At 38.7% G+C, this 16,652-nt stretch overlaps 1 protein-coding gene across 3 annotated transcripts in view; it reads left to right on the plus strand.

Annotated features, from left to right (window-relative positions):
• The first annotated feature begins 5,668 nt into the window (after nt 1-5,668).
• LOC124796436 (ubiquitin carboxyl-terminal hydrolase 47) overlaps nt 5,669-16,652 on the plus strand; it is a 145,353-nt gene continuing 134,369 nt past the window's right edge. Inside the window, exons 1-3 of one of the 3 annotated variants that reach the window (XM_047260628.1) lie at nt 5,669-5,760; nt 15,264-15,315; nt 16,088-16,291. In XM_047260628.1, coding sequence (XP_047116584.1) covers nt 16,091-16,291 — 201 coding nt within the window. In that variant the 5' untranslated portion in view covers nt 5,669-5,760; nt 15,264-15,315; nt 16,088-16,090. Of the gene's footprint in view, nt 5,804-15,263; nt 15,316-15,571; nt 15,715-16,087; nt 16,292-16,652 lie in introns of those variants that run through there. The other 2 variants (XM_047260630.1, XM_047260629.1) reach the window with 2 other exon arrangements.

Raw genomic sequence — 16,652 nt, forward strand, 5'->3', positions numbered from 1 at the left:
GTAAAGTCGCGAATGCATTTCTCCTGAAAGTGGCTGGTAGGGAAGGACGAGATTGTGAGGTGGGAACAGCGCAATACAGTTTTACATCAGTTCAAGGAATCTCAATTAGCTGGAGGTTGAATGCTGGTGATGCTGCTTTTAGTATTCCAGGTCCAATTGTTGTGCTTTAGCTAAGATTAGTGTAACTGAATGTGCTGGAGGTGGTGCCTACCTGAGAGAAACAATTGGCTACCACATTGTTAATACCAAAGATATGCCAAACATTGGAACTAAAACGTGAGATGAACATGAGCTGGTTGTGCTGTCTTGGCTGTCAGTTCGTGATGTTCTGACAAAAGGCGTATGTAAATGGTTTGTGATCAGTACAGATAAAAAAGTACCTGGTTTCCAGCTAAGGTCTGATGTATATAATGGCCTCATACATGGCTAGAAGTTCCCAGTCATACATACTCCATTTCTGTTGTGAGGGTGTAGTTTTCATGAGAAGAACGGTAGTGGTTGCCACGTGTCATCGCACCATTTCTATGACACCATACTAATCACTGACTGATAAGTATCAACTATCAGTGCTAATGGTGCATTAGGCTCAGGGTGCGTGAACAATGTAGCATCCACGATAGTCTTGGCTGCCTCAAACGTCAGTTTCCTTTATGTGTCAGGCCAGAGAACACTGAAATTAGTGGCTCTTGTAGCTCAACAGAGTGTGGCAGGTGGTGGCAGTAGAAATTAAACATTCCCAGAAATCGGCGTAATTCCTTGGTGGTGCTTGGCCATACGATCCACAAGACAGCTTCCACCGTCTCAGGTATGATACTCTATATCCCAGGAAATCCACTTGTGTCTGACCAATGATACATATAGCAGTGCTGAGGACCACTCCATGTCATTCCAGCTGTTTGAACACTTCTTCTAAATCTTGACAATGCTGCTCTGACAAGGCTGACAAAATCAGAATATCGTCAACATAGGCAACCAAAAAGATAGTCTGAGTCAGTAAACCCTTGGCAAGTTTTTGCGACATTCTGGAGACCAGACGTCATAACATTCACTCAGACAGTCCCATAGTAGTAATTATAGCTATCTTCAAGATATCCAGTTCCATCATGAGTATTAGCGTGTATGATTTAGTAGTGTCTAGTACACTAGATGCAACAGTGAGGAATGGGGACTGCTGGGTGGGCACATGACTCCCTCACAGATCATACCATCAAACCCTGCCTTTGTGATCGCCAGCAGGTCTGGAGCCAAATGTCACAGTCTACAAGATGTGGGAGGCTTATTGGCTGTCTTGACATTATGAACAGTGTTATTCATTACCTCCTTAGACGGGCCAGATGTCAGGGCCAGAAATCGGCGCAACAGTTAGACATACTCTCTACCCATGACTTGAATCAGTTTGGTAGTGTGCACAGCTGCATCCTGTTGAAATCCAGACGCTGTCAGGCGAGTGCTGCTATCAACCAGGCATATGTTCTTCACGTCCAACTGCAGGTTATAATAGGGCAAAAAAGTCTGTTGCAATAGTGCGTTCGCTGATGTACACGATGGTGAAATCCCATGTGAAAGCTCGACACAAACCCAGATCTAATGCTAGCCATATGTCGTTATGACTGAGTTGTTCACAGAGGTCATATAGAATGATGCAGATGCTTATCTTATGTTGAACATATTCTCTGGATATAGCCGGCTGGTGTGGCCGTGCGATTCAGGCGCTTCAGTCCGGAACCGCGTGACCGCTACAGTTGCAGGTTCGAATCCTGCCTCAGGCATGGATGTGTGTGATGCCCTTAGGTTACTTAGGTTTAAGTAGTTCTAAGTTCTAGGTGACTGATGACCACAGCTATTAATTCCCATAGTGCTCAGAGCCTTTTGAACCATTTGGTCTCTGGATAAATACACAAACTGGATCCAGTGTATATTAAATATTTCCGCCTGGACTGCCAATTACCAACAAACACTCGCTGACACACTGACTGGAAATCAGAGGTGGCGGCTACTTCCGACTGCAGCTGACATACGGGTAAATGCAGGGGGGGTTGAGCATCTGGGTGCTTGCTACCAGAATTCTCAATGATATCAGTAGATACCTTGCTACACAGTCCTGGTTGCAAAAGCGGTCATTGATGATCTGCTGTATGAGTATTGGTGGTATCGTTTCTGGCCTCTGTCATTGCTTGAGTCACAATGAGATAATAGTGTGCCAAGACGTCGTAATCCGCATGTGAAATGTTTGGTGTCACGCTAGCACATTGCATGGTGGTGGTGCTGACTGGGGCCAGCACCATCGTGTATTGGATTTTATCTGCCAGTTTTGCTACCATGTCCAAGGATGTGTCAGCCAGTGATTCTTTGATTGCTTTGACAGGCAGTGGTAAACAATTGCTCTGTATCAAGCACAATGAGTTGTCCAGTATAGTTCCTGCTTCCACTTTGCTTTCTAGGTGCTGAAAGTACTGCGAGGGCTTTATGTCTCCAATATCTTCATGAGTGAGATTCTTTCTCACTGCGATCCTAATGCTTTCCAATTCTATTTTAAGCCAGTCATAGGAGTTAGCTTCTGACAGTGAGATAATTACATCCTGCACCTCCACAGAGTACTGGCGATCGAATTGTCTTACTACCAGCTCAAACTGGGCAGCGTCCATTGAAATTCCGAAATAGAAAAAGCTAGCCTCCACCTACAAAGCCAGATTGTGTGGCCAGAAAGATGGTAACTGTACAGCCACTCGCAATGTGGCAGGACCAGTCACAGCCGTTACTTATGTCGTTTTGCAAATCTCCGTCGTGATGTTACACAGGCGATCACGTCGGGGCAACCAGTTTGTTGGTACAGACCAGGTTGGCTGTCATTCGATGGTTTACTCCTGCATGGAACTCAATATGGTGAAACTGTGCTGCACGAAAAACTCCCGCATGCAAAAGCGACAAACTTTTTAGAATGCAGTTACAGGAGAAACGACGAAGAAAAATAATGGCTTCTAAGAATACAAACTCACAACTCACGGTTAATCTGCAAGAAACAATACATTCGAATTATCCCGTGACTATGCACTAATAACTAGGAATGAAAGATACAAAAACATATAAAGCAAAATCAAAAAATAAACAAAACCAAAACACATATATAAAACGCAGTCCCTCTGGTGTCTGGCGCGGAATGTTTGACGCCACAGTGTTTGTACACACATGCACATGGCGTGTGCGACACAACGCTACTCACGATGATGGACCATTTCACTCGCAGGCCAGAATCTGCACCGTACACAATATTCAGCGGAAACTTTAGCCTTCACTTTCGATTCGCACTGGGTATTGTTTTCACCACATAAATGATGGAATGTATTATATTAATCACTCAGTTTATAGGTTTCTGAAATCATGGCTTTATTGTAACAGGCTGGTGCATAGGTTTGTAGTGTTTTTGTTTTGCACATTGGTGTTCCAGTTATTGTGGGTTTATTTATCGATTGCTATTTTGTATCTGTAGTTTACTGTTGCGCTTTGACTTAACATATTGTCTTTTGTCATTTCGAGATAATGGCTGGGGCTGTGGACGCTAGAAAATGGAATGCCAAGTGGAGAAATGGAAGCTTTCCGACATATTCTTCTGTTTGAGTTCAGTGGAAAGGTGACAAAAGGAGCCAGAAACATTTGATTCGTGTATGGAGATAATGCCATTGCATAGATCACGGCAAAAACGATTTTCTCATTTTAAGGAGGATTGTTTTGAAATTGGTGACCCTCCATGTTCAGAAAGACCTTTGGGGTTTGATGAAGATCGTTTAAACACATTAATCCACAATGATCCACATCACTACACGCGATAACTGGCAAATGTGATGAACTGTGATCATTCCACCATCATACAACATTTGCATGCAATGCAGAAGTTTCAAAGGTGGGGTCTTTGCGTACTGCATGCTCTCAGCCAAAACCATAGAAATCAGTTGGTGGCCATTTGTACATCTCTGCTTGCTCGTCATCGATTGGCTCGTGAACAACGCCGACCTTCCCTATTCTGTATCGTTACTGGTGGCGATAAATGGTGCCTTATGCTAACTTCCGCAAAAGTAAGGAATGGCTGAGCCCAAACAAAGCAGCAGTTCCCCGTACAAAGACCTGGGTTCATCCACAGAAGACAATTTTATCCATCTAGTGTAACAGCGACGGTATGGTGTACTACGAATTACCTCCTTGGGATCACTGATGACATTTGGTGTCAACAACTGTCATGCAGACGCAATACGAAAACAATGACCAGCTAGGATGCATGAAGTGATGCTACTCCACGACAACGACCGCCAGCATTCTGCTAGACTGTCAGAACACATTAGACAGGAGTTGGGTTGGGAAGTCATTCCGTAGCCACCTTATCCACCTAACCTTGCGCCCTCAGATTGTCACCTCTTCCGCTCTCTGCCGAACAACCTTTCAGCAACTTCCTTTCCGGATGAGAACGCTCTCCGAAGATGGCTGGAAGAATTCTTCGCCTCAAAACAACGTGATTTCTACAGTCGCGGAATCGAAAAGTTACCCCTACATTGGCCGACTGTTGTAAATAGTGAAAGAGAATATATTATTGATGGCCAGTCTGTTATGCTGCTTAAACTTATTGAAAAACGCTACGAACTTATGCTCCTGCCTAATATTTAATTGTATTTAAATGAGTGTGTTACAAACTTGCTGGAAACAAATAATACTGTCTAACGTAAAACTGTGTTATGGTATTATAGTTATAACAGATTTTCGATAGCACAAGATGTGTGCAGAATATTCAGTCGCGAAGTCTGTACTGTTAGTTCGTTCCCCTTGCGACGCTGCGCCATTGTCGGCCTGCGACTCCGCAATGTCGTGTCCATCCTATTAACTTTATCTTGCAGTTTACAAAATGTGCGGCACCTGTAATGCTGTGTATATTCCTACATGTTGTATGTGCTTGCATTTCACGTCAAGAATTTGTCTAGCGAAGAAACGACAACTCTAGAACTGTAGAACAAAAAAAGAAAAAAGTATGGATACCACATTTTTCGTTATTTCAATAAGTGATTGGATTCAATTGATTTGGGGGAAGAGACCAAATAGCGAGGTCATCGGTCTCATTGGATTGGGGGAGGATGGAGAAGGAAGTCGGCCGTGCCCTGTCAAAGGAACCATTCCGGCATTTGCTTGAAGCGATTTAGGGAAATCACGGAAAACTTAAATCAGGATGCCCGGACGCGGGATTGAACCATCGTCCTCCCGAATGCGCGATCAGTGTGCTAACCACTGCGCCTCCTCGCTCGGTTTCAGTGAATGAAATAGGTCTGCAGCGTCAGTGATTGCAAATGAATTTGGTGCCATTTTATGTGTAATAGCAGATCAGTAAATTTTAAACAGTGAAATGATGTATTCCTTAACAGACTTACTTAATAACACTTTGTATTTATTTATTTTCTGAAGTATTATTAAGCATTTTTAGGGCGACCGAATATTAAAGTATGACACTGCGACAGTTTGTACAATTCGTCTTAGTCTTCCGTCTCCATTATATATACTTAATTTTACTTTGAAATTTTTGTTTATATGGCTGAAAAATGTTGGCTACTAGGATTTACGTATTAAATGTGCTTATCTCGCAAAGCTATTTTTGACGTTGAACTAGAGTGTTGAACACTGCGCTGGGACGTATCTGTAGCAAAGATATTCCGTCCAGCGGAAAATGGCGTTGTGATGCGGAATGAAAAGTTAGGGAGAACACATGTGATGGCTTTACAGTCAAGGGTGTGTGAATATTTAATTGCGTTATTGTCAATACAAAAATTATGTGAGTGTTTTGGCATTTGATTTGCTTTTATGTCACTATGTAAATGTGTGATGGAGGAATCACTTGTGTTTAAGGACTGATCGTCGATTGGAAAGTACGCTAATAAGCTCCTTGTAGCCAATTATCTCGCACATCGTTGTTTATAGTGCATATTTTAAATGATTAGTGCCGAAAACTAAAGTAGAAATAACATTTGTTTAGTGCGTGCGTTATGCCACGCCCTCCGGCATTTTCCCTTCTGTTGGCGGACATCAGTCATTCCATTCCCTGCGTTAACTTTTAAGAGCCAAAGCAGTATTTGAGTGTAATTTCTTTAGACCACACGTATTCTGATTTGGACTGTGAAAAGCAATCAGATTTACTGCATAGCACTTTGTGTTGTCATAAATTAGCTGTAAAATGATTAGGGGGAAAGCACGCTATGTAGTCAACAGTATTGTAATATCACCAACAGAGCAGAACAAATGCATTCACTTAAACAGCTGTTGATTACAGGTCTGATTACTCTTATTTCGCTTCTCGTAGCCAATTTAGAATTTTCGTAACTAATCCATTATCAGTTGCTGACGAGTATTGCAGGTTTCATGGCCTTTGTCGTAGAAACTTTTCCGTTCCGTTAGCCATGGTAATGTCAAAATTTAATGATGGAAAAAAAATATGAATGACACCAGAGGAAATCCAATTTTTGTTTGAATATTTTATGTATTACTGTACTAAGTGAGACGTTTCATGTGTCAGTCTTGGGACCGTAAATTTGTTGCGGTTCATAATCAGAAACGGGCTAGAGATCTGTTATATTCATATTTACAGTACTGTCTCTCGTTTTGTCCCTAGCTCCTTTCCCTTAAATACAACCCCTGACTCTTCACCTACAAGACATCACTAGAGTTTGACAGTTGTTGGTTGTGGTGATAGACTGATGTTTAGCACAGTATGAGGTCTAAGGTAGGTGGGAGGGTGACAGTTAGGTTGCGAGTTGGTGAAGCCATTGAATGTGAAAGCGGAAAATCTGATTGTGTTAACAGTTTGACCACTACCAAAGTGTACTGTTACCATCTGAATCATATTGAAAAATGCAAGAGGTGTCAAATATGTAACTTCCACTGAGTCTGATTAACCATTTTATTTCTGGTTGTTAGTGTAACTTGCCTTTTGATGAAAGGTGGAATGACATGTTGACACCATTTCATTGGGCAGAATAGGTATTTCAGGAAAGTTAATTTCATGTTGTCCTTGCTGGTATTCTATTACTTAAGAGAACCCCCAGTCTCAACAGTTCTGTAAGAGTCATTTTGTTGTTGTCACTTACTGTGAATCAATCTGCAGCAGCTACTTTAAATTTTCATTCCAGTGTTTGCAATGTAGGCACAAGTATTGTCTTGTGAATTATATGTGTGGTGTACTCCACCCCTTCTGCCCTCTTCACCCATTCGCAGTCCATTCCACATTTTAGTTTTATTGCACTATTTTGGGAGTGTTAACAGTGACAGTTATCTTAAATGCTCATTGTTGTAGGCAATGTGCATACCACTGTGTTGGGTACATATTTATTTTAGATGATTCTGGTGTCCAAACAATTAAGAAAAACTTGGGAAGTAATTGATGTGTTTCGTAAGTACACAAAACTGTGTTTAATGCTATGAGATCTACTTAATTTTAGTTACCTATTTGTCTAAGGTAAAGCACCTTCGAGCTTAATGCAAGGAAAACATATGTCATATGTGCAGACATTTGAAAGTGTATTTGCTAGAAAACAGGACAAGTAGTTGGCCATTGTATTGTTGAAGGAACTGGCCTGTCATTTGCTGGAAATGATTTAGTATAAACTATATTAGGATGACCATACAGAACAAGAGCCTCTGACATCTTTGTGTCTTTTTATTGTTAGGAAAAGCATGGGTACATATTAGAAAAATTGTTTCCTTTGCACACTGGACACACATTCGTGAGGATAATTTTTTAAAGCTGCGTCCAGCCATTCTGATTTAGCTTTCCTGTGATTTCCCTAAATTACTTTTCCTTTGAAAGGGCAGTTCGTATTTCCTTCACCATTCTTCCCTAACCCAAACTTGTGCTCTCTAGTGACCTTGTTGTCGACGGGACGTTGAAATGGTGATCTCCTCTCCTCCAGAATTGTTTGCAAAGCTTTCCTTGCTTCAGTTAAAAGACTTGGTTACTGAGAAAAGTGAAGCATGGGCAACAAAATCAGAATTGTGAATGCCATTGATAACTCAGAACATACAATTTATCAACATGAGAACAACAAATATGAATGCTGTATGGTTTGCTTGGGAATGAATCTGACATTGAAGCTAAATGACAGTAGATCAAATACATTTAATCGATAGAGAGAGCTGTTCATCATAACAGTTGGTGCTGCATATTGGGTTGAACATGGTTTCGGAGAAATAAAAAGTAACAGGAAAGGATAGGACCCATGACGGTATATAAAATGAAAAAGTTGTCAGAAGAGGACTGATGTGGTTGGTTTGATAAGAGTGATTCATGGGTCGAAATCAGACCAGCTGTTAAAATTATGGAAATCACTGGAAATGTGGGATCCAAATAGAATTTGTTCTAGTGTCAAAAATTAATGAAACAAAGCAGGAGACTGCACCAGCTCAAGGATGAAAACATAAAGTAGGCCTAATTTGCAGAACAATAACCTGGACCTGTATGGGATAGGAGGTTTTTGGGCCTGGGTGTTGTTGTTGTTAAAACCTTCAAACATTTTAAAAACTTGAAAATATCAGGCAGCGCTTGGAAAATAGGCATTTTGGGTATAGTGACCAGAATGAGACCTTGGTATATTCTCTGTAGTGTGGAATCGTATTTTATGTAAATGCTGTCTGTTCCATTTTTAGAAATTGGTTGTATGTTTTCATACATTGTTTAGTTTGTGCAAGTGATCACTTAGGTCATGTTGATAAACTTGAATAGATCTAGTGGAGATAGCAAGGGTAATGACATTCAAGAGTTTGTTGTGTACTAAATTAATATATTTTTTCTGTTTGACATTGTGGTAACAGATCAAACTGTAGAGTAGCCTGAGGTGTAGTGTGGGTTGGAAGGCGACAGTTCTGTTGTGAGTTGGCAAAGCTAGTACGTGTTGCAACAAAAAGCAGTTTTAATTCAAAAAAATTTTTCGGGTCACACTGGTTTATAGTGTAGCTGGAGACCTGATTTAGATTGGAAGGTAAAGGGTTTGATGTGGGTTGACGAAGCCAACAAATGTGTCATGACAATCTTTTTTTTTATGTCTGTTGTGCATTTCATAGATAATTTACATCCCAGATCAAAATCCCTATTTCAGCGTGTTTGCAGATGATGAGTGGTTTTCAAACTTTATGGTTACATGGCTCCCTTGACCTGTACGTAAACACCTGCGGCTCCTTTTGCATGTGACATTGTACTCGAAATGTGGTGTAAATAAACATAGGTTTTAGAAAATGAATAAGAGTAGCAATTTCTTTATCAGTTGTTGATGTAAAACATTTTAGTACACTTTTAATGTTGATGCATCTTATTCTTTCTACAGAATCTATGGGCTTGCTTCTTCATAATCAGTTATTTGCATCTCACTCATGATCTTCATTTTGTGTTGATGACGGGTAACATTGAAAAACGCACCTCCAATATGTAGGACATTACAAAAGCGATCAAAACTTGTAGGGCCTTGTTAGCTGCTTGCAGATACTTCTGTTTAATCAAGCTCCAAAACTCAAACAGTGATGGAGGATACAGACTTTGAATTTAGTGTGGAGTGTGAACAAATAACAGTAAATTGCTCTTGTTCTTCAATGGTAAGCATTGAAGGAAGGCCTGTACTGAAAGGATCTTTGATCCAGTTGTGTTGCTCAACTTGTTCTTGAAAGTACTTCAGAAAGTAATCATTGTGTTCAGTTAAATGATCCACAAACACGTACTTGAATTCTGCATTCAAATGAAAGTTATTGTCTTCTAAAACTGTTTGAAAAACAGGGAAGATATAATGTACATTTTTATCACCCACCTTTTTCTTCCATGATATTAGTTTCTTTCTGCAGGCTGAAATTTTATCTTGTAGTAGCACATTGTTCTCATTAACTTGATGGGATTGGATGCATTCAAAGAATTGAGTTTTTTAAAGTACGGTGACTTCAGTAAAAAGTTGCTTTCTACGAACTTCTTGAAAATTCAGTGTTTCTCTTGAACAAGGTAAGTGTGAAGGAAGTTCATTCCTGAGATAATACACCCTTTTCACGACATTCCCACATGAAAGCCAGTGAGAATCTCTCCAATAAATTAGGGAAATGTGCTCAGCCCCCAAATCAACACCAATTTGTTAAAAACTTCTCGACTAAAGTGGCTAACTTTTAGTGAAGTTCCCCATTTTGTCAAGTGATTGAAGAACTTCATGTAGCACAGGTTGCAAGCATTTTGTTGCCAGTGCTTCTTGGTGAATTAAGTAGTGTGTTCAGCTAGCATGAGGAGCCTGTTTATGTATCACAGCTCTGGGTCTGGTGTAAAAGCCATCCATAGTATAGCCACTACTTGTAACACACTTTTCTCAGTTTTCTCAATACTGTGCATGTCTTCAGAACTGCGTTGCACATTTGAAATATCATGTTTTGTACTTTCATTTTAAAAATTTTCCATGTTGGTAATGAAATACAAATCACAGAAGACAAACAGCATTTGACTTAACAAACCGTCAAACTGATTATTATTAAATAATAAGAAAATGAGTTACATAGTATGATTTGTCATGCACCACACTGGAAAATCAATAACCCTTACTTGTCGACACACTAGATACCACCACAAGTGCACAATTTTACTTTCACTCAAAAAGCAAACAAACCAAATTATTATTATTTTTATGGAAACACTTCAGAAGCCCTACTGCGAAGGTTGTGGTGCTTAGTTGGAACTTCCTGCTTTTGAAGGCTTTTATGATGAGAACCTACTAGGCCCATACCCTCTATTCTCGTGAAGGTCCTCTCTGTTTGTCAGATTTTATTTTCCTAAAGTTTTCATCATGGTAGTTCAGTTACCCATTGAATGTTAATTAGGGCTTGTATTTTGCGATGTTAATGACATCATTAGTCTGTTGGCATGGTATCGCATTGCTAACTAGTATGTGTGTTAATGAGGGCTGTCAATGGAGCTATGTAAGTCTAATCCACAATGTATATTTACTGACTTACAACCAGACTGTCATCTTCCAACAATCTGACCTTGACATCAGCGTGTGCTTCAGGATAGGTCATTTACCACAACCTTACTAACCAACAAAAACTAAATGTTTTTTAAACAATACACAAACAGAAACACTGGGTACTGTTTGTGTAACATATGGTGCCAACCTTCAAAGAATGTACTGATGGCTTGCACTGTGTACGAGACACGTACCTGTTGCACCCCCTGCCCCCTCTTTTTTTAAAAATGATAATTATGGTACCAGACTGACCTGCGTAAGGTCATCAGGGATGTAGTTTAGATTGAAAGACACTAGCTGGTTGTGAAATGGTCAAGTTAACAGGTAGAATCACAGGTAAAACTGGTGGTTTGTATTACATTCTTCACTATTTCCTGGGAACCTATTCATATTGGGAAGTGTGGGAATTATTTGTGGAGAACATTATTGTGATATATATAAACAGTAAAGTATCTAACATCACTTTAAAGTTGACATTAGTGATTAACTAAAGTTACATCCCTAAGTCAAAATATTGAGGTAAATATTTTAATGACTTTGTGCGTGCGTGCGTGCGTGCGTGCGTGCGCGCGCGCAATCTTACCTTGCTTTGTCTGAGTAGATTATACCATAAAACAGTATTAAGTGATTGCATCCAAATTATGCTAATAATTTGATCTGCACAGTGATGTAATTAGAATGTTTCTTATTTATTTATCATTACTCATCTTAGTATCATCATCATAATACAATGCAGATCAACACACACAATACTGGCATGGTTCATGAGAATAGCACAGGTGATTGGCCGTGCCCTTGATTAAAGAACCAGTCTGACATTTGCTTAAGGGATTTACGAAAAGCTCGAAAATCCCAAATCAGGGTAGCCCGACAGAGCAACTCCATCCTCCCAAATACGAGGTCATTGTCGTAACTGCTGCACTGCCTCATTTAATTGGTCCCTATTTTGCAACATTCCTTGACTGACACACAGTTTGTTTCAGGTAACTCATAACTTACATTGTCATTCATCACCGCACATACTAAGGACACCCATTGGTGATTCCCAGCTAGTGAAGTTGCTGCTATGCCTCTTGCACTAATTCCATTATGTTAAGAAAGATGAAGGAAATGAAATGTGACAGGGTTGTGGTGTTATCCCCTTTCATTACTACTCGTTGCCTTTGAGTCCTTCAATCAGTCTGGGTAGTATGAATTACTTAACAAAGACTGTTTTAGCTGATTTTCTCAACTGAGTGGGAAGAATTTAGCTTTTCGATTAACTTACCCGCCTACTGCTGTAACTTCAGTATTTTATCTATCTGGATGGTGGTGGTGATTGATTGGTTTATGGGGTGCTGAGTTATCAGCACCCATACAATTCCCATGGCTTTGCACAGTTCACTCTCCATTTTCATGAATGACGATGAAGTGATGACGACAACAAAAATAACCAGTCCCCGGGGAAAATCACTGACCCAGCTGGGGCAGCAATGCTACCCTGTAGATAACGAGCTGCGGATGTATCCATCTGGATGCATAAGAATTTTTAGTGTACGCACTTTGGTACCTGTTCTAATAAAAGGTATGCTCAAAAAGTAATGGGATTTACTTTTTTTTCATAAAGAATCTTTGTTTATTTTTGTCAACATCAACTTTGTCCCCTTCAAAGTAATCCCCCTCGGATATGACACTTGCGCTGGTACTTTTTCCAATTTTGAAAGCGCTTCTGGAACTTGCTTTTTCTTTTGGAGGTCAGCTCCTTCAGCGACTCTGTTTTTATATCAGTAATGGTGTCAAAATGATGTCCTTCCATGATTCTCTTCAGCTTCAGAAATAGAAAGAAGTCGCAGGGTCTGGCAAATGCTGTGGCTGTGGCTTAAGCTGAGGCAACGTAATGGAACAGTCGGTGAAGTGAGAGTAGGGGCATTATTGTGATTCAGTTTTCATGAATGATTTTGCCACAGTTCTAGTTGTTTTCTTCGAATTGCTTCACACAGATATTGCATAACTTCCAGGTAGTATTCCTTATTGACTGTACAACCATAATACAGGAACTCATGATGCACTATCCTGTTTTAATTGAAGCAAACAGTAGGAAGGACCTTCACACGTGATCGAACTTGTCGAATTTTTTTCGGTCTTGTATCTTCAGGCATGATTGGGCATTGGTTCTGACATTTACCAGTGTTTTGTCTCATGTTATAACCTCCTTTAGAAGCTTGTGGATTGTTGTCGACTTCCTTGAGCAATTTACACATGATGACATTTGTGCTAGAAATTCAACAAGTTTGAAGCGAACTTTGCTGGTACAAGTTCCATGCCCAAAACATAAAAAAAAAAAAATTGTTTGATGTGAGCCGAAAGATATTTCTAAATCGTCAGCAACCTCTCTGATGGTGATTAGGCTATTTTCCAGAGCCATTTTCTTTCTTTCATATCATCATCAGTTATAAATAGATATGCTAGGGTGTGCAGGGCAGCTGTAGTCTCAAACGTCTTCTCAATCTTCTTTGAAACCCTTATACCACTCATAAACTTTTGTCTTACTCATAGTAGATTTGTCTAAAGCCACAGTCAGCACATAAAGTGTGGTGCTGCACTTTATTCCATTTTCAAGCAAAATTTAATGCAAATTTTTGAGCCATCTTGTTTGCAAAGAAAAATTTGCCAAGCACTCAAAAACGCATAAGATCTTTTTGAATGTCAATAATTAACTAAAGATCTACTGATACTGGATATCAGCTTCATCTCTTAATTCAATGAGGATGTGACACCATGTGCCCAAACAGGAAGAGAAAAGAGCACTGAAAATATTTCATTCATTTCTACACGTTTTTTTTCTATGTATGTTTTGGTGACTGATTTGTAGAGTAGCCCTAGGTCTAATTTAGTTTGGAAAGTGTCTGTGTTGTCGTGAGTTGAAGTGGTATTGAACACTTCATTTAATGCTGAAAGCCAATGAAAAAGAAACTGAATGAATCTTAAATCTTATTATGCAGAAAGATAATAAAATTAAGTATATAAAAGATGGCTGATAACAATCGAATACATAAGCGATAACATTCTCACAGGTGTATGTACTAAAGTGATACATTTTGTGAAGATGTTAATGCTGACACTTTGATAAATTATTGCTGGTTTATAGTATCAACAAATGTTATTGCTTTCTGTTGATCACCTAAGCCTTCTTGTTGTAAGCAGTATGTGGTTACCATTAAAGTAAACTGGCTCAACTGTGTAGGCCTATGATAAAGGTTACTGCAGTTCACTTATAAAAGTTTGATTTTTTCACAGGACATATTTTCCATTAGCATATTAAGAAATAAATGCGACTTTAAAGACAAAGAACAATCAATCCATTGTGTGTGTGTGTGTGTGTGGGGGGGGGGGGGGGGGGATCTTTGCATGTTCACTGTTGTGTTGTTTCTACATCATGAGTGGTTTTCTGTCATTACACCATATTTTTATTCACTCCACATTATCATCTTAGTTACTCTTTTGCATTTATTAGAAATATGAAATGTTTCCCTTTGTTGTAACAAATACATGCATGGAAAACTTATTTTCCAGGAAAATTAATACTAATTCAGGCATGAATGCACAGACATTGTATTAGGTTAACAGCTGGAGTGTAATTGTTATAATTGTTGGTGTTGTTTAAGATAATATTTTGCAGCTGTTTCTGAAGTTGCCCATTTTTTAAATGTTTGTTATGTAAAAGAACTGGTTTTTGTTTTGTATATAACAGAAATTTACAAATATGTTAAATTACGAATGGAGTAACATTATGTTGTGTATCAATGTTATTTTGAATTTTAGAAACTCTGTTTGTATTTTCTCGTTGTAGTGTGACAGATTATTCATTTTGTTAGTCCTTAATGTATTTACTTTCCATTCACAGTATTGATCCTTAATGTGTTTTGTTTCCATTAAAATAACTGAGAAAGTGTAAAAGTATATTCTGTAGTGTGGTTTTGACAGTTTTGAAATTGTGGTAAGTACTTCAGTATGAGTAGGTATCCTCTATATTGAAACAAATATTCAGTTCATAACATGATGCATTCAAAAGACTAATGCTTCATTTTACTTGCCGGTACATATGAAGTGTTACTTGTTCAGTAAAGTATTTTCAGAGTTTTTTTTTTCTTTAAATTACTGTAATAAAAATAACTTGAATGAATGTAAATTATAACAGTATTCACTTACTCTTTCCATATGTTCTCAATGTTGGGTGAATTTGTGTTGCGTTACTCAGCTTTGTTTTTTCTTCTCTTTCAGTAACGTTTAATAGTTGTCATTGGTGTGAGTGTGGTGCATAATCTCTTTGCAGGTATGTTTATTGCTATTGTAGTAGTACATTTTGTGCACGTTAGAATACAAGAATGTTAAATATTCAGCCCTTAAGGATATCTTTTTAAAATATTTTTATCATCTTGTGGCTATTTTTCTGTCACCCATTCAAACTGCAGCCTTGTGTAAAAATTCAAATTCTCTTTGAGTGTGTGAACTGCTCTTCACTAAATTTGGCTTGCCTAAAAATAGCGTAGTTCCTCCCAAACCTTCCTCAAACTGCCACCTTCTGGGGGGATTCTTAACTAGTTGGCAGGCAGCCAATAGGAAGCAGCTCAGTTGCTTCAGTTAGTGTTTGTATGTAGACCACTATATTACTAGCATTTCCTTTAGGAAGTAAAGCCAGTACATATCTTCTGTGAGGCAAAAACCTGTAAAGGTGATGTTCTGCAGTACTTTTTGTTCTGCTTTGTGTACAGTGTTGTAAAAGTCACACATGTGAAATAGAAAGCTAAATAGGCTTGTGTCTTGTTACTAGTAAAAGAACAGTTGTTAATAGTTAAAATACGCACTTCTGCCCATATTAACTACATTTCTAATTTTAACAATGTGCCCTCATACTATTGGAAATACTGCAAATTTTTCATGCTTTTGGCAAGTGATGTGATATTTTCTGCATTGCCACACTTTTTCTTATGGTGAAAGATAAATTTAGAGCTGATGAGTAACTGTGAAGCTTGTATTTTTCTGTCTGGCTTATTTCAGTTCATTTACGCTTACAGTGCGGTTTAAACTTTGTGATGTGTCTTCAGGGCATGGTCTGTATGTTAGAAGAGAGAAATGCAATATGCACTGTACGAGATGTGACAACTTTAGCTTCTCAGGGTTCGCAGCACAAGATCACTCTTTTACTTCCGGCCTCAACTACAGTACAAGAACTTTTCCAAAAATTAGCAGATGCATACCAATATGATCCGAATACATTTGAACTTGTCCTTCAACGTTCATCTGAACCTGTAAGTTTATAGCTTGTAGCATTTTTATAAGTATTTTTTTTTTTAAATACAGTTTTAGATAGGATATGTTGGCATTTAATTTTGTAAGGGAAGTGCACGCAGAATATAAATAATGCAGAAGTGAAGGTGATCACTCAACAGTATGCTATTAGGTGAGTGGTCTCATTTACTCCTAAGTTATTTATATTTTAATTTATAAGTTTACTCATTTCTAATAGTTAAATGGTTTGCATTTTTGGTTTATATGCCTGCTAAAAATGGGTCCTAACTTTGTGTCACACTTACAGTTGACTTTCGTTTATCACAACATGACTAGAATAGTTTCTAATTCTTCCAGTAAATATAAAGCGATTGTTTTATC

Source organism: Schistocerca piceifrons, chromosome 4 (genome assembly GCF_021461385.2).
Source record: "Schistocerca piceifrons isolate TAMUIC-IGC-003096 chromosome 4, iqSchPice1.1, whole genome shotgun sequence".
In the NCBI taxonomy this organism is placed as follows: Eukaryota; Metazoa; Arthropoda; class Insecta; order Orthoptera; family Acrididae; genus Schistocerca; species Schistocerca piceifrons.